The 27,283-nt window shown below is 42.0% G+C and overlaps 7 protein-coding genes across 7 annotated transcripts; 2 read left to right on the forward strand and 5 right to left on the reverse strand.

Moving 5' to 3' along the window:
* Positions 1-11,939: 11,939 nt before the first annotated feature.
* On the reverse strand, positions 11,940-12,480 carry LY79DRAFT_583135 (uncharacterized protein; the record flags this gene model as incomplete). The annotated part of the gene is made up of 2 exons (XM_060560304.1): positions 11,940-12,364; positions 12,420-12,480. 2 exons carry the CDS (start codon positions 12,478-12,480, stop codon positions 11,940-11,942), a joined length of 486 nt encoding a protein of 161 aa, XP_060409720.1.
* A 2,458-nt stretch (positions 12,481-14,938) lies between these two features.
* LY79DRAFT_695783 (uncharacterized protein) lies at positions 14,939-16,536 on the reverse strand (the record flags this gene model as incomplete). Its single annotated transcript, XM_060564828.1, has 5 exons — positions 14,939-15,570; positions 15,625-15,838; positions 15,889-15,995; positions 16,071-16,208; positions 16,276-16,536. The coding sequence occupies 5 exons, from the start codon at positions 16,534-16,536 to the stop codon at positions 14,944-14,946; spliced, it is 1,347 nt and encodes a 448-aa protein (XP_060409721.1). The 3' UTR covers positions 14,939-14,943.
* Positions 16,537-20,390: 3,854 nt separating this feature from the next.
* On the forward strand, positions 20,391-22,363 carry LY79DRAFT_593455 (multicopper oxidase; the record flags this gene model as incomplete). Its single annotated transcript, XM_060561560.1, has 4 exons — positions 20,391-20,638; positions 20,693-21,038; positions 21,146-21,484; positions 21,536-22,363. 4 exons carry the CDS (start codon positions 20,391-20,393, stop codon positions 22,361-22,363), a joined length of 1,761 nt encoding a protein of 586 aa, XP_060409722.1.
* Positions 22,364-23,648: 1,285 nt separating this feature from the next.
* LY79DRAFT_524421 (uncharacterized protein) lies at positions 23,649-24,197 on the reverse strand (the record flags this gene model as incomplete). Its single annotated transcript, XM_060555627.1, has 2 exons — positions 23,649-23,878; positions 23,945-24,197. The coding sequence occupies 2 exons, from the start codon at positions 24,195-24,197 to the stop codon at positions 23,649-23,651; spliced, it is 483 nt and encodes a 160-aa protein (XP_060409723.1).
* Positions 24,198-24,412: 215 nt separating this feature from the next.
* Positions 24,413-25,115, reverse strand: LY79DRAFT_372742 (uncharacterized protein). Its single transcript, XM_060552839.1, has 2 exons — positions 24,869-25,115; positions 24,413-24,791 (listed from the first exon to the last, which is right to left on the reverse strand). The coding sequence occupies exons 1-2, from the start codon at positions 24,989-24,991 to the stop codon at positions 24,567-24,569; spliced, it is 348 nt and encodes a 115-aa protein (XP_060409724.1). The 5' UTR covers positions 24,992-25,115; the 3' UTR covers positions 24,413-24,566.
* Positions 25,116-25,890: 775 nt separating this feature from the next.
* Positions 25,891-26,628, forward strand: LY79DRAFT_372753 (uncharacterized protein). Its single transcript, XM_060552840.1, has one exon. The coding sequence runs from the start codon at positions 26,083-26,085 to the stop codon at positions 26,536-26,538; it is 456 nt and encodes a 151-aa protein (XP_060409725.1). The 5' UTR covers positions 25,891-26,082; the 3' UTR covers positions 26,539-26,628.
* Positions 26,629-26,717: 89 nt separating this feature from the next.
* On the reverse strand, positions 26,718-27,253 carry LY79DRAFT_583139 (uncharacterized protein; the record flags this gene model as incomplete). Its single annotated transcript, XM_060560305.1, has 2 exons — positions 26,718-27,083; positions 27,149-27,253. The coding sequence occupies 2 exons, from the start codon at positions 27,251-27,253 to the stop codon at positions 26,718-26,720; spliced, it is 471 nt and encodes a 156-aa protein (XP_060409726.1).
* Positions 27,254-27,283: the final 30 nt, after the last annotated feature.

Consider the following 27,283-nt stretch of genomic DNA (forward strand, 5'->3'; position numbering starts at 1 on the left):
TACTTAATAAACTTAGCTAATAAAAAGACCTTTTTTTAACCTTAAAATCTATATTAGACTTTTTAGTGTTATACTACTTCTTATAGGCCTAATTAACTACCTTTAATATCTTACTAATTATAGTTCTTTAGCTCTATAGTTACTTTATCCTCTTATAGGCCCTAGGGACTTCTATTAGTCTTACCTTTACTAGGTGTATATTATATATACTCTATAGTATATAGCCTATTAGTGCTTTTACTAGTATAACCTTAGTTATACTATACTATAAACTATTATAAATAAGTTTAGCTATAGGTAACTATTTTACCTAGTTATTTTACTTAATATTATAAAAGGCTTAGAAGTAGTATTTAATATTTTAGTTTTACCTCTTTATTTATTTATTAGTTTAAGAGTAATAGGCTATACTAAGCTTTTATTTAATAGCTAGCTAGTAATATACTACTGCCTAAAAGTAACTTATAAATAAGAAACTATAATTTAACACTATTAAGGTTAAAAGTCTAAAATAAAAGAATACTTTATTTACTAAGAGAGTTACTAGCTAATTTACTATTAAAGTTTCTTTAGTAAGCAAGTAAATAGTATACTTTATAAGCTTATTAACTATAACTAAAATACTATTATATACTTTACTATTAAATCTTTTTAACTTTAGTAGCTTAGTAATATAGTCTATAGTAACTTACTTCTATAGTTAGTTAAGTAGTAAAAAAAAAGCTAGTTTTCTATAAGGTAAATAGTACCTTAGTTTTATATATTAGTAAGTAGTATATATATTAATATACTTCTTAATATCTTTTCTTATTAATTTCTAGAAGAATATTTATCTTATATATTTTATTATTTAGGTTACCCTAGGTACCTCCCTAATAGTTTATTATAAAACACTATAAGTAACCTTATCTTTATTATATATCTCTCTAGTACTATAAGCCTACCTTAGTATTAAAGTAACCTATTTTCTCTCTTAGCTTAGTAACTCTTTAGTTATTACTACTCTCTAGACTAAATCTACTTGTCCTTTAGTTACACTATAGTAACTTCTTCTTCTAGGGTAGTAGTAAGTTCCTCTAGGGCTACTATATTTAACCTAGTAGTCTACTATACTTAATTACTACTACCCTTCTTTTAAACCTACTAAAAAGTTCTCTAAGAATATACTTATACTTTTTTTTTTTTTTTTTACTAGGCTAGTAGTTTAGCCTTTATAAAAGCCTATTTACTATATTATTTTACTTAGGTAATATTTAATCTTAAAATTAAATAATAAAAGTCTTATAGTAACCTAGCTTAGTAGCTATTAAGTTATAGCTTAGCTACTAAGTAGTAGTACTTAGGTAGTCTATTAGGAATATAATATAGTACTAGGTATATAAAAGATAGTGCCTTTAATATATAGCTACTTCTTAAATTATAAGTAACTTAGCCTCTAGTGCTCTATAGTATAACTTTACCCCCTAGAGTTTTTATAATATATAAGCTATAAGGCACTAGGCTTTTTATAAAGCTAGCTTAGTACTACTTTATTATAAAGTTAAATATATTATTTTAACTTAAATAAGTAATATAAGGTTAAAATACTATAAGATAAAGGTATAAGTAAATATAGTATAGATCTTATAAAAGGCTTTCTTAGCTTTTTTTATAATTACTTACTTCTTTACTACTTTAGTAAATAGTTAGTTAGTAAAAGAAGAATATACCTTAGAATAGTTCTTAATAAACTACCTATAAAAATTTATAAACCTTAAAAGGTCTATATCTTCTATATACTAGTAGGTAGTAGCTACTAGGTAATTACTTTTACTTTCTTTTATTCTATTAAAATACCTTTATTAAATACTATAAAACCTAAGAAGCTAATAGACTTAGTGTAAAAGAAGTACTTCTTAAGGTTAGTATATAGCCTTATAGTGTCTAACTAGCTTAGTACTATTTTACTACCTCTATATAGCTTTCTTTATTCTCTATAAAGATTAAGATATTATCTAAATAAATAATATAGATAATATTTACTAGACCTACTAAAGTATTATTAATATAGGATTAGAATATTATAGGTATATTAACTAGCCTAAAAGGTATAACCTAATACTTATAGTGTCTATAGTAGGTATAAAAGGCTGTCTTTTATTTATTTTTACTATAGATCTTTACTTAGTAGTATATATCCTTAAGGTCTAGCTTTATAAATTATATTACTTTTACTAAATAGTCTAGGATTTCCTTATTAAAGGTAGTAGTACTTAGTTTTAATAGTAATCTTATTAAGCCTATAGTAGTTAATATAGAGGTAAAGCTTACCTCTTTTCTTAGGTATAAATAAATTAGTGCTTTACTAGTAACTTTAAGGGCTATATTTAGCCTTTAGCTAGAGATTTATTAATATACTTCTTTACTCTTTTAGTTCTTTCTTTACTAGTAAGTAAATAAGGCTAAACAGTAATACTATACTTAGTTCTAATTCTATTATATATATCTATATATTATCTTCTACTAGTTTTACTACTAGGTCTATATTAAATATATAGGCTATTCTCTATATTCCTTTAGTATTATAGCCTTTATACTACTAGCCTTACTAGCCCCTTGTCCTTCTTTAGTATATAAGTAGATATCTTTAGTACTCTCTCTAGTGTCCTATACCCTAGGTGTTAGATTATAAGAAGGTCTATAAAGACTACTTTAGTATTCTTTAAGGCCTTTTTAACTACCTTTTAGCCTTATATAAGTTAAATATAGTCTTTACTTAGTAGATAAGTCTAGCTAATTATTTTTTACTTAAGGTTAGGCCTTACTATTTACCTCTAGGGGATCTCTAGGATAATGTTATATCCCTTTATATTATTTACTTATAAAGTGTAGCTTTATATCTTTAATATTCTAATATTATCTTTTACCTTTAATACTATTTTCTCTAAACTATAGTCTAAGGCTTTACTTTTCTATATACCTTATAGTAGTAGTCTCTCTTTATAGACTACTAGTAGCCTCTTTATATATAATATTCTCTAGTATATAAGGTTTTTATTTACCTCTAAGTTAATTAATACTTTTCTTTTTCTTTATACGCTACTTATCTTAGTATAAAAGTCTACCTTAAATTAGTAGTATAGTTTTTTCTCTTAAGGTAATTAAATAGTATTAACCTTTATTACCTTTATTATATACTATTTACCTAAGTATCTAGGTTAACTATACTTATAGTACTTCTCCTTAGTATAGCTAGCTAATAAATACCTTAGCTTATTATAGTTAAAGTAAGTTAAAGAGTACTATAGCCTAGTTAAAAGTAAATAGTTACCTTTTTTCTCTTTTACTTTTAGAGTCTTTAGTATTAGTGTTAATATACCCTAGGTTATTATAGGCATAAATATAAAGTATATAGACTAAGGCTTTATTATAAAGACCTTTATATTAGGACTTAGTAGTATAGCTAAGGCCTACTAGTCCCTCTGCTCCTAATTCTACCTTTACTAGTCTACTAGTTTATCCTTAGTGTAGGCTTTAGCTAGTATCTTAGCCTATTATATAGTATTATTAAAGGCTTATTATATCTCTAGTATTCTTTAGGCTAATATATAGCTCTTTAGATTAAGTAGTAACTAGTTAAGTATATAGACTACTTATTATCTCTTAGCTTATAAGTTAAAGTACTTTACTTTAATAGTCTTATACTTATTAATAAATTACTAGTATAACTAGTTAACTTTTTACTTTATATTATTAAGCTTTACTACTATACTAAAGGCCTATATATTAGTATTAGTAATATTATTCTTTAACTAGGTCTTTATTACCTTTTAAGTTACCTCTTTTATTTAGCTATTATAGTAAGCTTTAATATACTTTTATTACTTATATACTAGGTTATCTTTTAGTATAAAGCTAGTATACTATACTTTACTTTAGTTATCCTTAAATTCTTTTTTTATAACTTTAAACTATTCTTTTAGCTTAAATAAGAAGTCCTAAAGGTTATTCTATATACTTTTCTTATATTAGATTAAAGATAACTACTTTAATAGTATATTAATATAGTAGTACTTATACTTTAGCTAAGAAGTAATAGCTAGGCCTAGTGTATTATATACCTTTTTAATAAAGGCCTTATTTATTAAAGCTAAAATCTAGTTAACTATTTTTCTTTTTTTAGCTTTTTTTACTTACTCCTTTAAAAAATACTTAAGCTTTTTTTTTATTATCTCTTTAAGGTTACTTTAGAGCTATTATTACACTAGTAGGCCTTTGTTCTCTGCCTATGCCTAGGCGTTACTACTGTCTAGGGTTAGTTACCTAGAGGTAACACTTATACTTTACTAGGCAGTAGCTTAAGTATTAAAAAGTAATATTATAGCTTTAATAGTTAGTATACCTAAAGATAAGTAAAGATTAAAATATATTAAAGGTATTATAGTACTAAGTAAAAGAGTCTATAAATAGTATAGTTTAAGGTTAATTATAACTATTTTCTAATCTGCCTTCTCCTAATTCTCCTGTTCCTGTAAACTTTGCTTTTGTGTAACCCTTAGATAATAGTTTTCCTAGTTGTGGCTCTACAGCTGGTGGTCCCCTGGTGCCCCCTACCTCTGGCACCTGACAAGGAACAGATCCTCCAATGAGACACCCCTATTTGAAAACTATAGTAGAGAGTGTAATGGCGCATAGGAAATTGAGAGTTTTGGTAAGATGTTCTGTTGGAGAGCGATGAAAAACGCGTCTACAACATGAATGGGAAGTAAATAACAATCGATATTTACTTGCTTGGTATCTGGGACTACGTTAATCCAGTGGCAATACTAGACTGATGACCCGTTTGTGGACTGAAAGTAGTGGTAACAGATACGTTCCATTATACTAGACTGGCCTTGTCATTCAATATCCAATATGTCAAACCCCAATCACCTTCTGTTGATACAGGACAGCCTAAAAGACATGAGGGATATCTTAGCGAGTAACCAAGGAGGTCCGGTGTCCCAGTAACCACATGTGGCGATGTCGGCGGCAACCTAGCAATGAATTAAGGCATATTAGTCTATAATTCAGAACCAACCATCAGCAAAAAACCTTTTGCCGTCCAAACTTTGTTATTCTAGGCTCATACTAGAGTCTGGCATTGGCATACTAGACTTTGAATCCCTTTGAAAGTTGTCACATAACAAAACGATACCGTTAGTTAAGTGGGCAGTAATAGTAGCTTATATATCGTGACACCCCCCCACCCCCCCCAGATTTGACATTGAAAGTCAGATCTGAACACACGTTTGATAAAAACCTAGTTAGGTACATCTCGCTAATCATAGGTGGTGAAGATCCATATAGACTTTAGTAGGATTTTTGACCAGGGGACTGACCCTAATAGGAATTGAACCTACGGTGCTTAAGATCTATCGCTAGTTACTGCACTTACCCGGGGGCAACTTAGTCAGCGCTGTGAGCTAAATACCCCCTCCTCACGGAGGGGGCGAAAAAAGGGGGGTTGCAGTGAGAAAAGGGGGGTTGCACCCACATCACAAATACCCTCACTTTTACGTGCGTTATATAGTATAGTCAACTTTTCATTTCTTAAAGCAACAACTACTATAACGTTGTATAATAACAAAAGTAGTACTAATTAATAGCCCTAATTAAGGGCTTTATAGTAGTACTTTTTTTTCTTTTTCTTATAATAACTATAAATTTATATTACTACTATAATATAAGTATTACTTTTATTATTATCTACTATATATTACTACTTCTTTTTTTATATTAATAAAGGTATATATAGGATATTTTATAGTATAACCTTTGTTACCCTCTAACTATTTATCTTATCCTTTAGAGTATAATATTATAACTTATATTATAAAGGACCTTATAATATTAAAGGGCTAGCTATTAGTATTATTAGTAGTAATAGTAATAATATATAACTATTATTATTATTATTACTCCTAGGTATACTAACTAATTCTTTACTTAATATAACTAAATTAATGTCCTTGTTAATAAGGTTATTAATATCTATAAAGATCTTAGGGTTAAAGTATAGCCTTACTGCCTTTATAGCTATATTAGCTAATACTTAGTTAATATTACCTTAACTAAGAGGTCTTACTGTATACTTAAAGTAGTTAAGTATATACTATAGTAAAAAGGTTAAATTAAGATCTATTATAAATTTTTCCTTATATATAGTATTATTTAAGTTATACTACTATAGATCTAAAGAGTTAAATAGGATATATAGTTAATCTTCTTTAGTATAGATAAGCTACTGTTTAAAGGTTAGTTACTTTATCTATCTATCTACCTATTAATACTTTAAAGCACTATATTACTACTAGACCTCTTTTTTTTACTTATAGGCTATCCTTTTTACTACTGCCTATTAGCGCTATATATTTACTTATATAGCCTTTATAACTTACTTATTATATACCTCCTTTATATCTATAATAGTAACACTAGTTATAAAGGAGTATTATAGTTTAATAGCTTATTAACACTAGCTCTTCTATTACTATATTACTAGTCTAGTATTTTAGTCCTTAATATATTACTATTAGTACTTATAGGTAAAAGATCCCTTATAAATTACTTACTTTACTACTTTAAATCCTTTCTTTAAAAGACTACTTTATATACTACTATATTTCTCCTCTATATAGTTAGTAGTAAAGATAGCCTTATTAAAGTAGTTATTATATAGTAAAAAATATATAAGGTGTAATAGTATATCCTTATTACTTTATTATATCCTTTTTACTAGCTAGGCTAGTATAATATTATTATATATAGGCTATATACTTGCCTTCTTAAAGCCTTTTATAATATAGGTAGCTATAAAAGCCTCTTTAACTATAGTATTTAGGGTAGTAATAAAGTTACCTTTTATAAATATAAGGTTATTTTCTTATATATAGTTATAGAGTACTTATTAATAGGCCTTCTTAAAGTATTAAAAAACTTCTATATCTATTAGCTAAAGGAAGTATATTATATAAGGTAAAAAAAAAGTAATAATAATATTAAAGTTAATATAATATTTTATAAGCTTTAGACTTATATAGCCTATAAATTTATTCAAGAGGAGAAGGTAATATAGCTACTTTAACTTTTTTATAGTATCTTAATAGTTATAATACTTTACCTTTTATTTACTTAGTTAACTATTAAGTAGATATAAATTATAAGTATTATAACTATATATATTAACACTAAAATAGTCCTTAAAAAAGTAGCCTATTTAGTAATACTTTACTAACCTTATATATAACTCTATATTAAAGTACTATATATAATCTATTATAACCTCTTAGTTAAAAAAGCTAGTTAGTAAATATATAAAGTAAACACCTTCTTAGACCTAATAATCTACCTAAGTAGTAACTAGCTATATTTTAAAGATTATATATACTAAAATAGTATTACTAGTTATATTATTATACTTAACTAATATATATAACTCTTAATTAGCTAGATCTATAACTTTAGGTAGGTAGTTATATTTTAGTAGCTACTTAAGGATAATTATATAAAGCTAGCTACTAAGGTAACTAATTTAGTAGCTAGATTTATTAGCGTTTTATATCTTAGATAGGCTAATATTATAGTTATAGAGGGCAGCCTAGTACTAGGCAAAGAAGTCCTCTACTAGAGCTAGGTCTAACTTAGCCCTCTTCTAGTATAACTTAACTAGCTTAATAGTGCTTTTCTTCTAAAGCTCTAGATAGTTAGTAAGCTAGCTTTAAATAAAGTGCTTAGAGATAAGTAGCTAGCCCTAAATACTATAGAGGTAGTTAGCTATTTCTTTAACCTATAATAGTAAGGCTAAAAAGCTAGACTTATAGAGCTATATAATAAATACACTAAGAGCTATATCTTTAGCCTCTATAAGTAACTAGGGCTAGCTACCCTTATCTAGGCTAGTGCAAAGGTTATAGCTAGCCTAAAGAGCCTAGAGATACTAGTAAATAAAAGTATTAGATATATTATACTACTAGGCAAGTTAGTAAATAAAAGGTATAGTAGATAGCTCTTTACTAGGCTAGTTAAATTAGTTAGCCTATTACTAGGCAGTAAATATTACTTTAGTAGCCTTTTTAGTAGTAGTTATATTCTTATTATATTAATAAGGTATATTAAAAAGTTAAAGTAAAGTAAGTAGTTTAGTTACTATTAATATCTATTAATAATATATTTAAATAATTACTTATTTTTAGTAAGAATATAATAAAAAGTAGGACAAGGCAAGGACTAGGTGTAACCCCCCTTTTCTTACTGTAACCCCCCTTTTTTTGCCTCCTCTGTAAGGAGGAGGTGTTTAGCTTTAACAAAGGCTAACTAACACCCCTAGGTAAATTAACATATCTACTATTATAGTATAGCATATAGAAGCTAGGCTTATAACTGTTATATAAGAAAATAATACTATTAGTTATATAGGCAGTAATAGTAGCTTATATATTATAATAAAAGTTTTATCTAAGGTAATCTATTAGGAAGTTACCTTATATAAAGCTTCTTAATAGTCTTCTAGACGTATCTATAAGTTAAAGCACCTACTTTTTGCCTACCCCTGCATTTTACCTACCTAAAAATGCTGCCTAGCTACCTACTTTCTAAATAACCTCTAACTTCTAACTATTACAATATTTTCTATTTTTCTCTAAATTACTTTATTTTTTTAAGATATCTTCTCTTATACCTAATGGCCTAGTATACTAAGTTTAAGCTTACTAGTGTAATTTCTAATGTTTAAAATAGTGTATTTACTTAGGTTGCCTTTTAGTAATAAGGTATACTATAATTAATAATTTAATACTATATATAAGGCACTTAATAGAGGGTAAATATATTTAAAGACCTCTAGAGGCTCTCTTCTAGTTAGGAGGCTAGCCTAGCTACCTAGATAACTACCTAAGCTAACTTAGGGCTACTACTAACCTATTAATAAGTTAAAGAACTAGCCTAGTGTATCCTTAAGGCTATAGGGGATACTTAACCTCTAGGTAAGTAATAAGTAGATAGATTTAAGTAAAGAAACTTATCTATTAAGGTCTAGAGAAGTTACTTTATTAATTTAAGGTATATTAATAAGGTATTTACTAAGGTTATTAAGGAATAGTTTAAATATTTTACTATACTTTATATTACTACTATTAAACTAGCTAATAGATATAATATAGATAAGACTAGTATCTTTAAAAGTAAAAAAGATAATAGGCTAGTACTAGGTAAAGCTATAATAAAGGTAGTAAAGAAGAAGTAGCCTAGATTATAAGCCTAAGTATTTATTATTAAGTATATATTTACTAAAGGTATTCTTATTTATCCTTTAGTTATATATAAAAGTAAAAGTATTTAGTAGTAATAGTTTTCTCTAGATCTAGGCCTATATAATAAGTAGTAATTTATAGTAATAAATAATAAATAGACTACTAATACTACTACTATTAAATAGCTAAAAAAGGTCTTCTTACTATAGACTAAGCCTTTTTAACCTAATTAGGCTAAATTACTTATCCTAGATAAGTATAAAAGCTATATAATAATAGACTTTATATAGTTATACTATATAAATAATATTTATCTTTTATTTTTACTACTATATACCTCCTATGTCCTTTAGCCTTTTAACTAAGTAGTCTTTAGTCTTATAAAGGTAGCTTATTAAAAAAAGCTTAGTTACTTTATATAGTAAAATAATTTAACTATTATTAGTAAAAGAAACTTTATATTATATTATTAAAAGGCTTACTAGGCTAAATTAACTACTAGTAATATTAAAAGTAACTAAAAATACACTAAGTTATAGCCTATTACTATAGTAAAGCCTTTAATAAGTAAGTATTTAGTCTAAAAGGTAATATTATTATTAATAGTACTATTAATACTACTTAACAAGAGGGTAAAAGAAGCCTATAATACCTAGGATATAAAGGATTAGGTATTTACTTTATCTATAATTAAGTAGTCTATACTAAGGAAAATAAAAGACCTTAGAGATTAACTATATCTATTTAGCTAACTAAACTAACTAAAGTAAACTATTACTATATAACGCTAGCTATTTAGAAAGGTTAAAAAAAGCTTTTAATAGTAGTCCTTATAGTTAGCTACTGCCTAGTATTAAATAAAGCTTCTTTAGGCTAGTGTTAATAATACTATTAGTTAAAAAAGGAAGGCTATTACTCTAGATCTAAATATAAAGTTTATAATAATTAAAGAGATATAGTAAGCCTAGCTTAAGGCTAGTAAGGTTAAAAGTACACTAGATAAATCTAGTGCATTAGATATACCTAGTGAGGCTAAAAGCTGTATTATTGTAGCATTAAGAGGTTGTAGATAGTTAATTGAATAAAGTGGTGGTGGTTGTGATGGCTTTATTTTTGGGTGGGCGAAATGCAGGGGTGGGCGAAAAGTGGGTGCTTTGACTTAAACCAAATGAAAGGAATTCATAGCCGCCCTACATCAACATTCGCCACCCGAGAACGAAAAGTAATCCACCTACTTCAAAAACCAAAACATCAAGTTGCGGCTACCAAATCCAACATCAAGGCAGCGAAAACGCGCTATTTGAAATGCTTGGTGTGTTGCTGCAGCTGTTTCATGCCTTCTCAGGCACATGGCTTTTAATCTCACTCTACTGAAAATGAACCGGAGCGAACAATGACTATGAAATTGAAGTGTTTGATGGTGTTCCTATCTATTCAGAACCCCAGCGGTCACCCTGTTGCTGAGGGTAGAATGCAGAAAGGTTGATGTCAACGAAAGAGTACGTACAGTATACTTGAATACACCAAGATTATGTAAGACAATCAAATTTCATGGATATAAAGCCTCTTGTATACCGTGAAATACAGAGGGCATTTGCTGATCACAAAGCAGCAAGGAGTCGGCGTATCATTAACACAGGGCTTTCTCTAGCGGAAAGAGGCCTCAGGCACCTGAAAGTTCTGAATGCAGCTCTTCACGATCAAAACTGTCTTGAAAGACGGGGAGGTAGTCGGCGCCGGTTGGATTGAATACTCGAAGACGCAATCGTCAATCATCAGTACATAATCTCGCGGCAAGTGCAGAATGGTAAAGATGCACAGAATTTCAGTAACATAATATCAATGAGAGGGGGAAAGCTAGATTTGGAAACTCGGGAATAAGTCTCGACGGCTGCTGGCATTAGTTTCCACCTCTCTTACTCAAGTTTTCGAAGAATACGGACTACGGATAAAGCGGCTACAGGGCCCCACCAAGTAAAAGCTTGTCTGTCGATCGAGCCTGGATTGCGAGCCCACCTTGTCTTCTCTTGTTGCAGCTATGTCGAGGATTAAGTGGCGCATATGGCGATCATAAGTTACAAGTTCAAGATGGTAATGGCCTCCCATTTTTTTTTTTAATTTTTTAATTTTTTATTTTTTTTGGCGTTGGCAAGCCCAAAGGTCCGGAGGCGCAAGTGAAGACGGTTGTGCAACACAGTCATAGATGGTAACCGAGAACAATGCAGAGCATGCTAACTGACAGAACCAGGCAACAGAAAAAGCTCGACATATGATTGAAAACGAGGATAATGATATACGGCTATAATGCAAGCCTCATTTGGATGTTATAGAGCAACTCGACTTCTTGTGTGATGATGGGAGCTCAAAACGAAGCCTGCCCCAGTGATCGTGGCGTACTATCACTATCTCACGTCTGCGAGAGGTGGTTATTGTAAGTTTTGGAGTGAAGAAATGTCCGGCCGCATGTGTCTGAAGCAATTACTGTAATGTTTTGTTCAACTGGTCAGCTTGTGAGGTGACTGAGCTATGAAAGTCAATTCAATTCGATTATACATATACAAGGCCGCCGCGACTAGCAGTCGGAACCACTGCGCCGTTATAAGTCATATCTACGAAGCTCCCGCTGTTCCAAATTGTCTACCCATTTCCTTCAACCCGAAGGACACCCAATCAGTTGAGGTGAACGTCACGTTTGTTGGCCTTCTTGCCCCCCTTCGCAGCAGCGCCCCCCTTCGCAGCAGCAGCATCAGCAGCAGCCACACCGCACTGGCCGGCGATCGGTGCGGTCTTGCCGTTGACAGCGCACTGGCCGTTGGCGTTGCAAGTGCCCGCGCCTTTTCCATCCGTACAAGCCAGACCGTTGAACTTTGCGGCGTCGGCCTTCGCAGTGGCGGCGTTGTTAGTCGCAGCGCCGCCGCCATTGTTCTTCGCAGCGGCGTTGCCTTTGCCGTTGCCTTTGCCGTTGCCTTTGCCGTTCCCTGCACCCTGAGCCCTCTTCTCCTCTCGGGCAGGGATGGCAGCAGCGTCGTTCGCTACGAAGGCATCGGCACGAGCCGCGATTGGGAGGGCGACGTTGTTAGACTGGGATGTGGGGGCTGGATAGCTTGTTAGTCCAACGTGTGCATGCGGATGTATCAACGATGAACTTACCAGAAACGACGTTGCCGGCGAGGAAGCCAAGAGCAATAAAGGCAGCAGTGGAGAACTTCATGTTGACAGATTTGTAGATTTATGAGAATGACTCCAGGTCTTGGCGAGAGATAATCGAATCGAAGAGGGCCGCGCGCAGCACGGAATGAATAATAATATGTAAGAGAAAATCGAGTTGTTGGCAAACACTGTGGAACAAAGGACAAAGACGGATGAAATTCGACAGTTCTGTCCAGCACTTATGTATGTGCCCTCGGTTTACGACTTTCCTGCTCAGTGCACACTTACTTGGGTGTCACACCCTGAAACTCGGGACGGCGGCACCACTTCGAATGCACGCTTGATTTACTACGCTACAGACGAGAGTTTGGAGCCGAGATGACAGCTCTGAGTCTCATTGTGCAACGAGACATGTTCGGATGCTTGATGGTTCCATCACATCAGTCTCTCAAACAAGGCTTGTTGTGACGCTGACCAGGCCCCCCCCTAGTTGCACTGCTCGGTTAGGACGGGCTCCCCTCCTCAATCCTGTCGCAGAGTGTGTCTGCGTCGCTGTTTCAAGCTTTGCTCTGTAAAGTCAATGCGACCAGATTCATCGTTGGACCGCTGATGGGCCAATGCCACTCAGGTCGGGACCCCGACACCATTCAGACCAGATCCAAGCTTGTTCTGCCAAACACAAAACCCCCGCACCAAGTATTTTCGTTACGCATAATTTGAAAGAGAAGCCGTAGCTGACACCCAGCCTTGAGCTTGTTTTGCATACCCGTACTTGTGTTAATTGGAATTACCCCAAGGGGCCTTATGGCGGTGACTGGAGTCGCGGAAGCGCAGTTTCTCCAGATGCGCGATGTTCTAGACGGGATAGTCTCGTTTGCGCCAAGAGTAGATTTGCGCCAAGAGGAGGTAGAACAGAAAAACGGGCAGGCCCAGAAAGCGATATTCTCCGGGCCTTAGCTTACGAGGATCAGCGCTTTTGGTACGTTCCAAAAGAGTCGGCTCAGCCGGTCACCGATCGGGGCGGCGATCATGGAATGAATCGAATCACACCTGTATAGCTGGGCACAGATTTTAGACAGCACCGACCTTGATCTAGCTGGAGCATTCAGATGAATCGTTCAGACGAATTATTCGGTTCAACATTCTCTGGATCTGGGGTAAATTGCTGGCAAATGTAGACGGATAACCCGGCTGGCGTTGATCGTGAGAATCCATGTCAAGGGCTTGCCAACGGCAACCGCTCCTTAGGAATCGAGCGCGATGTTTGAGACGAACCCTCAAGGACTCGTCGTGGAATGTAGCTGACACAGCCATATGCTACCACATGACTATATTACAGTGCGTTATTACTGTTACAGAACTCGGCCCTGGTAGGATACATATGTGCACATCCCTGCAATAACCCCAGCGGATTTGGCTGTGCCTGTATCAGGTTGTCAGCAGCATGTGCCGTGGGCCCGACACACCAAGCCTGTCGCGAACGTGAGTAGATAAATCCTTCAGAGGCAGCTCCACGCTCAGACCGCCAGTCAAGGAGGCCAGTAGTTTAGCTTGGCGTGTTCTAGTTCAAGGTCCCATAGATGCAATGATTTTCGCTTGGGTATTTAGGGAAACATGTTGGGAATTTGATATCTGCGCCAAGAGGCCCCGTGTGGGTTACGGGTACATAATGCTTCTTGATGATGTAATTACTTATCAATCGCGGCTGGAGGTCTTCTGTTCATGAAAGAAAGACACCTCCTCTAATGACTTGATAGAAGCGGAAGTGGTGACTTCGTCTACCTAGGCTCTTCGAGCTTCTGAAGCGTCTAGTGCGTATACAGAAAGTACGATTGCTCAAGGGACCTCCCAGGCACCGATAACTCGCCCTTTGCTTCCTCTTAACGGCACCGAGCAAGGGAAGAAGCATAATGTGGGTGGAGGCATCTAAATCCGTCATGGCGGTGCGGCGGTGCGGCGGTGCCGATGGGAGCGGAGATTGTGGTGGAAACGGAAACCCCCCTTATGACGCCGGGGTGTCCAACAGCAAGGGCAAAGACAGCGTCGCATCAAAACAGATGCCGCACGTTGACTCATGGAAGACACGGCGCACGCCAGATAGAAAGGACATGGGATTCGGCACCTGCGGCACCAAGCGATTTGGGCTCGTACCCGGACACCACCACAGACCAGACAAGCGGTAATGAAAGTGGCATTCTGTTAAGCTTCTAGTGCTTGAATCTAAGTGATTGCAGAAAATTCAATTCCGGACAGAGGATACCGCAAATGGAGTTGTTGAGGCGCTTTTTTACCGTTATGATAACTGTAACATAGGTGTAAAGGCATGTCGCCGATGATCAATTTCTTTGGAACAAATGAAATAATATGTAACTAAATAGATATGGACTATAGAAGGTAAGTTGCAACTTGTAGGTGTTGCAGTTGCGTTGATATTCTGGTTGGACCATTGCTTCAAGCCTATTGACATGCTTAAGCCATAATAGTCATGATGGTCAGAGGTCTGTGCTTTTCTGTAAGCCCGCCTTTAAAGGGGACCCCTCATGGATTCTTTCTTTGCCTTCTTCTCAGCGTTAACCCTGGCCTCCTCTGGGGCAACGTTGACCACGGGATCAGTCGTGTCGACGTTTTCAGCTTGCGAGATGGCATCAGCGCGAGCCCGACCGTACCACCGCCCGATCTGGCCACGCTTTTGCATCTTGACTTCCCGAGCTGCCGGGCATGTCGGAGCCTCAATCAGCACACCGACTTGCGGGAAAGGTTCGAGGGGGCCCCAGACATTGTCCTCGTCATCTCTACCGACGCCCTTGGTCAAGAACTCCATCTGAGAGAAGTCGTACGGGACTGGGGGCACTCCGGGAACGTCTTGCTCGCCAGGGACCCAGACATTAACGGGCTGTACGTAGGTACCTGCTGTGATCCCGTTCTTCGTGACCCGAGTCTTGGCTATGCCGTCAATCTCAGCTGTGACGCGGTACTCGCGGGTATACCGAGAAAGAATTTCGTTGCGGTATTCAAACTTATTCTGGGGGTTACGCCCACCGCGAAGCCCCATAGAGGCGATAATACGATCGGCGGTGTTCCCTGTGCAAGGATCAACGTCCATTGCATACAAAGTCACTGTTGCACGGTTGTTCGAGACAAAGCCTATGAACTTGAGAGACCATCAGCTGGAGGCGCTCATAGTATATCACAGTGATGGACTTACTCGAGACTCGGCGATCTCAGCGTTCGGGCTGGGGTTGTCTATGCCAAGCAGGCCCAACTCCATCCTGACATAGACAACATCGCCGAGAGTGGTGATCTGGACGTTCTGTGCGACAATGCTGAAAGCGATGACCTCCCCACCCTGTCGGAACCCGGAGAAAGTGATGAAGTCACCAGCTTGAAAAGGCGCCATGACAAGCGGGTCGGGTGCAGTGCTAATAGACATTAGTCAAGTTCATGATGGGTTTCGGTCCTGTGAACTAACAAAGTGCCCGGCCCGACGAAAGGTCGGTTGCTCAGCGGACACAGGGGGTCGGTGGTGTTTCGCGGGATGCACATGGGGAACCCGGAGAATGAAGTGATGCTGGGGCTCTGGTCGTCTGCGGTCATCAGAGGTGCCCCCGAGTAGCCTTTGGAGAAGACAGCATTCGGGTCAGAAATCCTGACGACAGGGCCATTTTGAATCTTGAGACTTCCGTCTTCAAAGTCGACAGACTCAATAAAACCGCTGCTGAGACCCTCGAAGAACTCGTAGAGCTGGACTTGGCCGACTCGAGGCTCTCCGTTGATGCTGTTGCCGATGACCTGGGCATGCAAACTTAGCACTGACTCTGTCTACTTCACGATCAGTTTCGGATGCATTGAGACTTACGAGAGTTTCATAGCCAGCGAAATTGCCCTTGTTGGCAACGAACTCTTTCCAAGGAACCCAGGCAGCTGGAAACTGCACCAAAAGGTTCTTCGGAACGTTCATGGTAAAGCCGTTCACCACAATGGTTCCGCCGGTGTTGAAAGAGTCATCCGTGGCTGTAGCATCTTCAAGGCCGCCTTGAATCCAGAGGGGAGCTTCTTGAGATACCACGACAGCTGCAAAGAAAGCCGACACGGCCAAGAAGATTTGCAAGTACCACATGATGGATCAATGAGTGTGAGAAAGATGAGGGTGGTGAGAATGGTGATGAGGATGATGATGATGATGGGATTCCAAAATACAGAGGAAACCCTCTGTTTTATCATAAACCAAACAAGACCGATACTCACTCCAACACTTTCGAACTCATGCCACTTGCAGCTATCTGAAGGCGCCCTACAACTTCGACTACTGGAGATTAATCTGACCATTGCATCCCGACGCATAGGTGGCTTGCATGTATGGCTTCTTCTCCGTGTCGGTGACCATTGCCAAGATCGCCTCATTCAAGTGTCGTGCTGTTCTCTTGAGTGTAATAAACGTTGCGGTGAATCATGAGTTCTCGTATACCCGCTGAATGGAACTCTGCAAGGTAACTCTGCACAGTTCAATATCGTTAGTCAAAACGCACTCTAGGTATAGCATTCCATACATGAGCGCGACTAATACACTCCTAGGATGCTAGCTTGCGCTCGAAATGAGTGGGCTAGCCCATGTGGTCGACGAGATCCTTTGGGATCAAATTGATCAATCACCACAACAAGTGCCCGCATGGAAGGAAAGATGGAAACGATCCATTTACGAGCCTCGCCTGGCTTCGCTGCCAAGAACGTTATATTGCCAAGACGTCTCTTTGTCCAGTCCAACCGAGCCATTTTTAAGCAAGTCGTGTTTGGCCTTCCAATCATATGGATGCAAATATCTCAGTAGTACCCAGTAGAGAGGCACCATGGGGAACCTTGGGGTGCGGCTCCACCCCCAGTAACGCTTTCGCAATAGTCTCCTCGGGAATAATGCCGCGCGCTACTGTCTATAATTGGCTATTCCTGCCGGGATTACTCGGAGGGAAGGCGAGCCGATTCGTTAAAACCTGCCAATCCAGGGTTGTGAGTCAGTGTACGAGAACCGTCGGCTAACAAGAGGCGACATGGTAGCCGGATACGGCCAGAACTCTTTGGCAACTTCTGCCGGTGGAAAGGGGCTGCAGTAGACAGCTCCAGAGCGATCCTCCTGTAGAGGGGCTTACTGTGAACAAGAACTAGCGCGTAGGATGTGTCTCCCGCGATAAGTCGCCTATACTTCCTTGGAGTGTCGAGGCACAACCATTCCTGTCCTAGTTTGTTGGCCATCTTGCAGGACGGGTTCATCGGGATGTTGGTAATTACCAAAGCCTCACTGAATGGTACGACAAAATTTTGTTCAAAACATAGCTTGACTCAATACGCCAAGTCTCGTTTCCAGGATTGGAGCCAAAACTTAAAAAAGAGCTTGATCCAAATCCGAACCGCGCGGTGATGACAGGGAGATGCGGAACTCCTGCACGCCCAGTGTCGCAGGCTTGGCCAACAGATCATGACTAGTTAGTTAGTCCAGTCAGAAGGTGCCGCTACTGACGGTGGTGCTACATCTTGGCAACTTTAGCCGCAATAACCATCTACAAATCGTCCATGGCCAGCGACATAACCGTACGTGCAGGAAAGGAGTTGAGCCTAGCCACATTTGAGTGACATTCCGACCCTTCCGATGCGTAGGTCCTCCGCTACAAGCCTTCCATTATAGTGTAAAAACTTCTGACCGCAGCTGGACAATTCAAGTCACCCCTGAATCCATGATGTGTCGCGCCGAACTAGGTTCCTTTTGCATGATCCACTTGCCGCATCTCAACATCTGTCACGAGGTGATATAGGGCGTTAGTTGTGCTGCCCGCAATTAACGGCGTCGTCTTTTGCGTGACAACATCCTAGTACGTGGAAGCACGAGTCGCGGCTCTTCCCGCCAAGACCTCCTCCGGCAGCGAATTGAAAGTTTGTCGGTATTGCTGCCACCTTCTACTTATGGAAGTCGATGGAACCCCCACAGCGTAGATGCCCGGCTCCAAATGCCATTGCAAAGTGTTAGTTGCTTATATGCGGGGGACGATAACCGTGCGGGCCCGACGGCGGCATGGTCCGAATGCAACAAGGATGGAAGACAGGAATCATCTCGGCACCTCTGGATGTGGCATGGGCGGCTCACTGTCTGTAAAGCTTTCAGTCGACCTGTTTTCTTACTCAGATGTGACTAGAAGCGGTCATATCAAAGCGCCTCGGATCCGTTCACCTGGGTTTCCCCGTTCGACATGAAGCACAACAGCGATTCCCAAAATCACAGTTTGGATTTTTGTTGGACAGAGTTCGAACCGGACGGCCCGGATTCGGGAAGACTAGTGTTTTAAGCTTACAAGTCAAGGTTGCCAGAACTCTGATTAGACCCGAGTTCGTCACGACGCTTGTACAAACGCTAAACACTGGAACATGTCGTAAGTTGATTTACAATTCATGACAAACTCTGAAGGTCTGAATGTCATCCCTTTACGGTGCATCCTATGTGGCGAAAAAAAAATTTAAAATTGAAACCCCTGTACCGCTTAAGGGAAACAAGGGTTGAAAAAAGAAAGCAGCGGCAACTGATCATCATATGACAAGGGCGCTTCCTCGCAAAATCATTCGTCTACATCGGCTCTTGCTTGTTGAACTCAGTGATCCTTCTTGTCGCTCGACTCGGGGCAAGTTTAGTCGGCATGAATGGGTAACATTTGGGCCTAGTCCAAGACCGCATAGGAGGCCATGTGGCTAACATAGTTTGACTTCTTTGAACGTGGGGGGGGGGGGGGTCCAAAGTCACATACTGACGCTTGGCAGGAGGAGGGAAAGACGATTAGGGGTTGTACGGGGTGGTTTCGATCCACCTTGACAAGGTTCTAACTACATAGTACCCATGTATACTCGTATCCGTCAAGTCTAGTTATGATGTGAATGATGAGGGAATATATGCCTTTTGAAAAGGAGGTTAGCTCAGGCGGTGGCAACGCACCGCTTAGCGCCATATCGCGAGTCCAGGCCCAAGCCGTCACCAGTTGTACGACTCATGAATTGTCCTTCATGTCTGATATGCTTGATTTCTAAAGAATGATATCCGTCACCGTATCTGAATGAAGCCTGCACAACGTCGGGTGAAAAGGCCACCCAGAGTTCGGTCCAAATATACCGAGTTTCTGGAAGCCCTCTACCAAGCTTCCAAAACCGTTGCCGCTGATCCATGATTGTCTGCTGTATGGTTCTGACTTTCTCTTTGAATCACTGGAAGCCCGTGCTCGGATTTCTGCCCGCTGTTATCCCGCCTAGGTTGCTTAATGAGTGACCGCCACTTTCAACCATTACATTCCCGAGAGCCTCGCACCTGCCGGTATGGCCCGATCCCCGTCATCCCAGCCGTGTAGCCACACACCGTCCACATCTACGACCAAGGCCTATCAAAGCATCTGGAGTCAGACGTGGGTTTTGAAAAAGGAAAACTACAGACTGTCACTGTGTGTGGATCTCCTGGCTACTCTGCAGGATGACTTTAGACCCCTTACCTGATACGACGTCTGTGTTGCTCCCGAGCCGCGATGTTACCAGGTAAGATGATGCTGTTATCAGCGTCAAGTCTTCTGACGAGGCATTTCGTGGACAGTCCGCATCGGATATCGATTTCCTATCCAGGTAAGAAGTGAGGAGCACTCGCCTGTACAGTATCATCCATATCATCACGTGTGAAACATCGGTGCTAGCCTTGGCACTAGGTTGACAAGTATAGCACGATGCATCACTTTGGCTCGTACTCGAACTAGTTGTGGTGTCCTGAGAGGAATAGCAGCATTCTGAGGAACATGACTCTGTCGTGCACTTTCCAATGTTCTCGGGTTTAAGATATAAGGCCATGTCTTCGCCCAGTCTGAGATTTTGTTTCTGGCGCCTCCATCAGCACATCTTGCCATATCATTGGCTGCTAACGAGTCACTTATCAAAGGTCTATCCAATCGTTATATCACCACCATGCGTCTCGAACTCGCCGTTGGTGTTTTTCAGGCTGCTGTCTTTGCCAGTTTTGCTCAGGCGCAGAACTCCTCCTTCAGCGATACTCACATTTCCCGGCTGCCAGAGGAGGAGGTCGCAGCTCTTGCTCAAATCGTCGAAGATGACCCTGAGGATATCTTCACTCTTGCAAAGGACTGGCTGAGCCCGGAGTATGCCTTGATCTACAGAGTGGCTCTTCCGATTCCGCCAGTCAAGGAGCCTACCAAGTAAGGAAGCCCCCCAACGTTTCCTTCGATTCAACACATCTAACATGTCCTTAGGAAAATCATAAGCCCGGTGACTGGCAAAGAAATCTGGTACTATGAGTTGGAGATCAAGCCCTTCACTCAGGCGGTTTACCCCAACCTTCGCCCTGCCACGCTTGTAGGCTACGACGGCATGTCTCCCGGCCCGACCTTGGTCATCCCCCGCGGCACGGAGTCTGTAGTCCGGTTTATCAACAACGCTGCTGCCGAGAACTCTGTTCATCTTCATGGCTCATACTCCCGTGCTCCATTCGATGGATGGGCTGAAGACATCACCAACCCTGGAGAGTATAAGGACTACTACTATCCCAATCAACAGTCCGCCCGGTTGCTTTGGTACCACGACCACGCTATGCACATTGTGAGTCTACCGATCTCGCTTTTATCTGCTGAGACTTAAGCTAACATAGAGGACTCAAGACAGCGGAGAACGCTTACATGGGCCAAGCAGGAGCTTACATGATCGAGGATGAGGCAGAGAAGGCCCTCAACCTGCCATCAGGCTATGGGGTCTATGACATCCCCCTTATCCTCACCTCGAAGCAGTACAACGAGGACGGCACGTTGTTCTCGACCAAGGGAGAGACAAACAGCCTTTGGGGTGATGTTATTCATGTCAATGGCCAGCCGTGGCCCTTCCTTAATGTTGAGCCCCGCAAGTATCGGTTCAGATTTTTGGATGCATCTGTATCCCGCGCATTCGCATTGTACCTCGTCAACTCCAACGCGCCCAACGGGAAGCTACCCTTCCAGGTTATCGCCTCCGACGGTGGTCTTCTGACGAAGCCTGTCCAGGTTTCTGACCTTGTGAGTAATGTGCTCTTCCGATCCAGTATGTCAATTAACAAACGATATTAGTATGTCTCCCCAGCCGAGCGGTACGAGATTGTGATTGACTTTGCCCAGTACGCTGGACAGAGACTCGAGATCCGTAACTTCCCCAAAGCCGGCGGTGTTGGCGTTGAGGACGATTTCCTGAACACCGACAAGGTCATGCAGTTTGTCGTTGGCACTACAGCAACTTCACCCGACACATCCACAGTCCCAGAGACCCTTCGTTCTGTACCGTTCCCCGAGTCAGCCGGGAACGAAATCGACCACCACTTCAGATTCCATCGCACCAACGGCGAGTGGCGCATCAACGGCGTGGGTTTCGCCGACGTCGAGAACCGCATCCTTGCCAATGTTCCACGAGGCAGCGTCCAGATCTGGGAGCTGGAAAACAGTTCAGACGGTTGGTCGCACCCTATCCACGTCCACCTCGTCGACTTCAAGGTAATCGCCAGAGATGGTGACCGGGGTGTCATGCCGTACGAGGCCGAGGGACTCAAGGACGTCGTCTGGCTGGGCCGAGGTGAATCCGTGCTCGTCGAGGCTCACTACGCACCTTGGGATGGAGTCTACATGTTTCATTGCCACAACCTCATCCACGAGGACAGCGACATGATGGCAGCTTTCAACGTCACCGTTCTTCCCGACTTCGGGTACAACGAAACGAAGTTCATCGACCCGATGGAGGCGCGGTGGAGGGCAAAGCCGTATGTCATGGCAGACCTCCGCACGCGTGCTGGGCCCTTCTCCGACACCGCGATCGAGGAGGCTGTGCAGTTGTTGGCCAACACTGAGGCTTACAGTAAGGTGGAAGAGGTCAACCAGAAGCTTCAAGAGTACTGGGCCACCCATTGAGTGGGCCAGGGAGCGGTCCAGCATGGGATTCGATTGCTGAGGGTTTTCTCCAAAGCTATCGTTTCTATTGCTTTTGGGTACTGTCTTCTGACAGAAAGTCTTAAAGATCCGTTTTGGACTATAAAGACGGAAACGCAATTTCTTTTCGTGGGATATATTTGAAGAGTTCTTACTAACTCGATTTGTTGATGTGTTTGGTTGCTTCAAGGGTGTTTGGAATGCAAGGCCGTCAACTAGCTCGGGTACCTAGTCGCCAATTGAATTTAGATATTCTTGGAACTTCTTGAACTTCAAATATGATAACATGTGATTCGTGTGTCCTTACCTTTTGTCTCAGATTAGTGACAGGCCAAGTGTACCCACCCATCAGGACCGCTCACCAGGCCAACCCTCGATGATATTTCACGTGGTCTGCTTGACTCAACCGAGCAGCTGGAAGGGCATCAAGTTGTAATTAGACCTTATCAAAAAGTCAATATGACCACTCAAAACTCGTAGTCATACAACTCATCACAGAACAGGTTGGTGCCCCGTAGACCACGTGACAGAAGTGGTCCTTGGGTTAGCTAGGAAGGAAAAGACACCGCTCGTACTTGGAAACAACACCCAATCAATACTTGCGACGTAAGCCTACGCGCTCTATATGGTCTGCTTCCTTTTCACGGCGGAGATAGGGTTCCAAGGTCTCTCGATGGAATCCTGTTGGATAGGTTGCGAAACCCACGGCGGATTCAAACTTAACCATACCGGTAAGTTTAATAGGTAAAGAGATATTCAGTACAGAAAGGTTGAGAAGAAAATAGAGAGAGGTTGGTATCATCTGTACAGTGGCCATGAATTCAAGAGCACAAGCTAGAGCGCTTGTTGCATCTCAACAACCTAGCCGGCGACATATCCCCCGCAATCCATCAGAAGAGCCAGATGGACAATAACCAACAACGAAGAGAATTCTAGCAAGGGCTTGATTTGTAGAATGAAGTTGTTTGTAATCTCGACTGCAAAAACAGTGCAAAAACCTGTGTGCAGTTGGCACCAAAACGACGCCAGAACGTGCTGTTTGCTATAGCTCAGATCATGAAGGGTCTCCACCAGACCCGAGCTCATCCATCAAAAAGAAGTCCTCAGAAAGTCACTTTAGCTTTCTGTCTATGAGCGCGCGTAAAAGTCCAAGTACCGACCCCATGAAGTGTCTTCAAACGAAATCTGCAATAAAACCCACCCAATGATGCGCCTGTGTCCAGTATCCCAATGTTCCGTCCGAAGCGTGCGTGTCTCCAAGTTAATACTACAAGGCAACGGCGGCCAATGCGGCAATCCCGGCGCCGATAACGCCAAAGAAGCCGCTCGTCGGCCGTACGGCGGCTGCTGTAGGCGAGGTGCTAGCCGTCGCTGCTGCGCCGCTGGCACTCGCGGTGCCGATGGCACCAGTGACGAGACTCGACGCGGCTGCGATGTCGGATGCGGCCGGGCTGTTGCTGACTTGTAGGCAGATTTGGGGTGCAATCTTTGCAGCTTCTGTCACGGGTTGTTAGCGCTGATTGTTCCCTAGAGTCACGATGCAGGGCGGGAAGCAAGACGTACCACCAATCTCGTCGCCGGAGCAGCCGGCCGTCAGTACGCAGGGCGTCAGAGTGGAGATGAGTTTCTCCTGGCTCTTGCAGAGACAAGCGAAGTCTGTTGCTCCGCAGCCGATGCTGCTGGCGGCCCTCTCGATACAGGAGACGGCGCAAGTAGGCAGCTGGCTGACGAGGCCAGCAAGGCCCGTGGATCCGGAAGGGGCCGACTGAGCGGCGGCGAGGCCGGAGAGCACACCAAGCGTGATGATGAACTGCATCTTGAATAGTGCGGATGTGGTTTGGCGATATACTGGAGGTGGTTTGAGAGGTTGGTAACGTGGTGGACGAGAGTGTTGATGAGAAGATGACAATGATGTTTGGCCCCTGGGGTGGCAATGAACAATCGAACAGTCAGACGCCAGAAAGATGAAACGAGGAGCAATTACGGAACAAGGCCCCGGAAAGAAAAAGTGGTGCCGTCGATGTTGCGGGCGCGGGTATCTAGTTTTATCTGGTGTGTGCAGATCAAGGGGTCTGTCTGTCTGGACCGGGGAAGCAGGCTGGAGAAGTGATGGATGATGGAGTCGAGAACGATTGTTCGTGTCTATTGAAGAAAATGAGAAAATGAGCGGAACGGCAGCAGGATGTCAAACCCAACACCAAAAGAGCAAACTCGGACGTTTATGAGGTTCAGAGGGAATATGTCTAAACTCAAATCTGTGATGTAGAGCTGCCAACAGACGCCGTTGCCCAGAGAATACGAGACGTGTGCCCAGGGGCCGGAAACGGCAGGATTCGATACCTTGGGCATTGGCAATCTCGTGAGTCGTAGCGGCTGCTGACTTGGCTGAGAACGAGATGAAGCGGTTTGGCTGTTCAATCAGCGAGGGACAGCTCCGGTTTTCTGGCGACACTGCCTCGATGCCGCGCGGTCATCCTTGGCACATACTGACCTGGATCCCTTCCCCCCGGATCCCCCGGCCTCCCTGGCTGTGTTTCCTGGGCTATGCGTGCGTGCGTGTGTATGTGTTGATTGTACCGGTATAGGGCCTACAGTGTGTACCGCGTCCATGTCGATAGCGCAGTAATGCAAGCTCGGAGTGAGTCGCTGACTTGGCTAAGACACAGAGACAAGAGCCAAAACTGAGGGAATACTAAGGTTGGGTCCTTGGGTGATTGCAGAATTACAATAGGGAACACAGCATGGAGACACATCCATTGCAGTGAGTGGTTCCTCAGCTAGAGTTCGGCAAATGCCCTGTTCACCAACACACCATCCCATCCACAGTCCCATCCAAAGTCTAGAACTCACAGGTTCTAGATGGCCGTTCGAACACCCCGTCTGTTCACCGTCGATCTATGCATGATGTTTATGTACAATAGAACTACCGGCACCATATTCGTAAGCGAGGGAGAGGAAAGGGGCTCGGCACGCACAGCAGGTTATGCTCGCCCCCAACTTGATGTCAGTCTTATTTTGGTGATTAACCCCTGACGTGTCTCCGCCTAGCACATGCATGACTTGGCAACCTGGTAAGGGTGAGACTGTAAGAGAATTGGGCCCTGCACTGCGCATGGCCACGCTCTCATCTATCTCAATCACCAATCTCTCGGCCAAATCCCCCCACTCAACGTGAGAGGCGCGGACAGTGTTTGATTGGCATGAACTGCTGGACGGGCGTTTGCCATCCGCGTCTCAAGCGAAGGAGACAACAAACTTTCCTGGCCGGTAGCTTTCAGATAGTGGTGCCTCCAACTCGGGTTCTACCCCCCACATAGTAATCCTTTCTCGCTCCGTGCCATATTTAGCATGTCCCGCCTTCGGTTAGCTTCTACGGGAGGCCTATGCCAACTGGCCCCGGCCGCTGTCGCTATCTAACAGGTGATGAGCCGCCCCCAGTGAGCAGTAAAAATAACAGCAGAAGCGCCTAGGTAGGAGGGTGTCTCTTAGGGGGTGGGATGCCGACAAGTTCCAGCATCAGTGACCCCTCCCGCGGACTCCGTGTTCAGCGCACGCTAGGCCTATAGCCTTCCATCATCGGTTAGGCTGTAATCTACTGTCGTGAGGGAGAGATGGCGACGACCAAAATACGCCTGGCGTTTAAGCTGCAGTCTGCCTGATCCCTGATCTCCCACAGTCCGCCATGAGCCTGGTTCCGACCAATGCTCGGCGAGCACGGGGAGATGCAGCCCTGGCACGGCGCCGATCTCCAGCCGATGAACCAACCCCGGATGGGCCCTGAATGCTTCGCGTCAGCACGGCTATCATGTTCAAGAACACTCAGGTTGACAGTGGCTGATGCGTCGAATGCCGCGAGAATGATCCTCGTGCTGTCTGAAGCGCCCAGCCGTCGCTCTGAAGCCCGAGCCAAGACGGACCAAACTTACCAGGGGCTTTTCAGGAACCTGAGGCTGAGGGGCAGTGCAGCACGGCGCCCCAAATATTGGTTGACCTCGTTTCGCCAATGCCTTTCGATCAATTATCCTTCCGTCACCGCCACCGGTGGATTCAGGCGAGGCGACAATTACTCTTGGGATCTCGAGCAATGTAAAGTCATTCCTTGGAGTCATCTGCATTTGTTGACATGCGAGTTCGTTCATTACCACATCATCGGCTGACACTTCTTCACCACCAAATATGCCTTTGAAGGTGAGACCTCACGTAAAATTTCCAACAGTCCTCACGAAGAGGTTTCGGTGCTTAGATTTCGTCACAGACGCTGCGTATCATACCAAGAAACCTCCCTACTCAAGAGACGCGGCTTGTTTGACTTGTACATTTCGGTCGACTGGATGAATCATGCACCATGATTGGGGAGGAACATATCTGCTCGGCAAAACGGATCAACGCCACCGGCTGAAATGCCGACTACTTCGGCGCCGATTCCCGTACATGTCGGCGGCCTATCTACACCAGTACGGCACCGATGAGCTTCCCCAACATCAAGGGCAACCTCCCGCTCAAGAACTCCTTCCTCAGCAGGCAAATCTCTGACTTGTCTGCCGACAAGCTGGGGGCCTTCGTCGGTTCCTTCGTTGAAAGTACGAGGCGATTGCCGGCGTACGGTAACGATATTTATGTAGCAGCGTTCCGAGCGAAGGTGCACCGGGAGGCAGTGAGACCTACGTTCGAGTACATGGTTGACTACGCAGACAATGACGGCCTGAACATTTTTTTGGGGCACTCTCCTCTCCATGTTGGTTTTGACGTGACATTCAACGCCCTTACCTCCTTACCGCGAATCGCCAGAGCGGGGATTGAGCTGGCTGGGCCGATGAACCGGAAAGCAGCCTTTGTGCCAAGTACACGAACCCCGTAACTGAGTGAGAGCATGTCGACAGGGTTTTGAGTAAACCTTTAGAG

Source organism: Colletotrichum navitas (assembly GCF_030913465.1).
Source record: "Colletotrichum navitas strain CBS 125086 chromosome Unknown LY79scaffold_79, whole genome shotgun sequence".
Lineage (NCBI taxonomy): Eukaryota > Fungi > Ascomycota > Sordariomycetes > Glomerellales > Glomerellaceae > Colletotrichum > Colletotrichum navitas.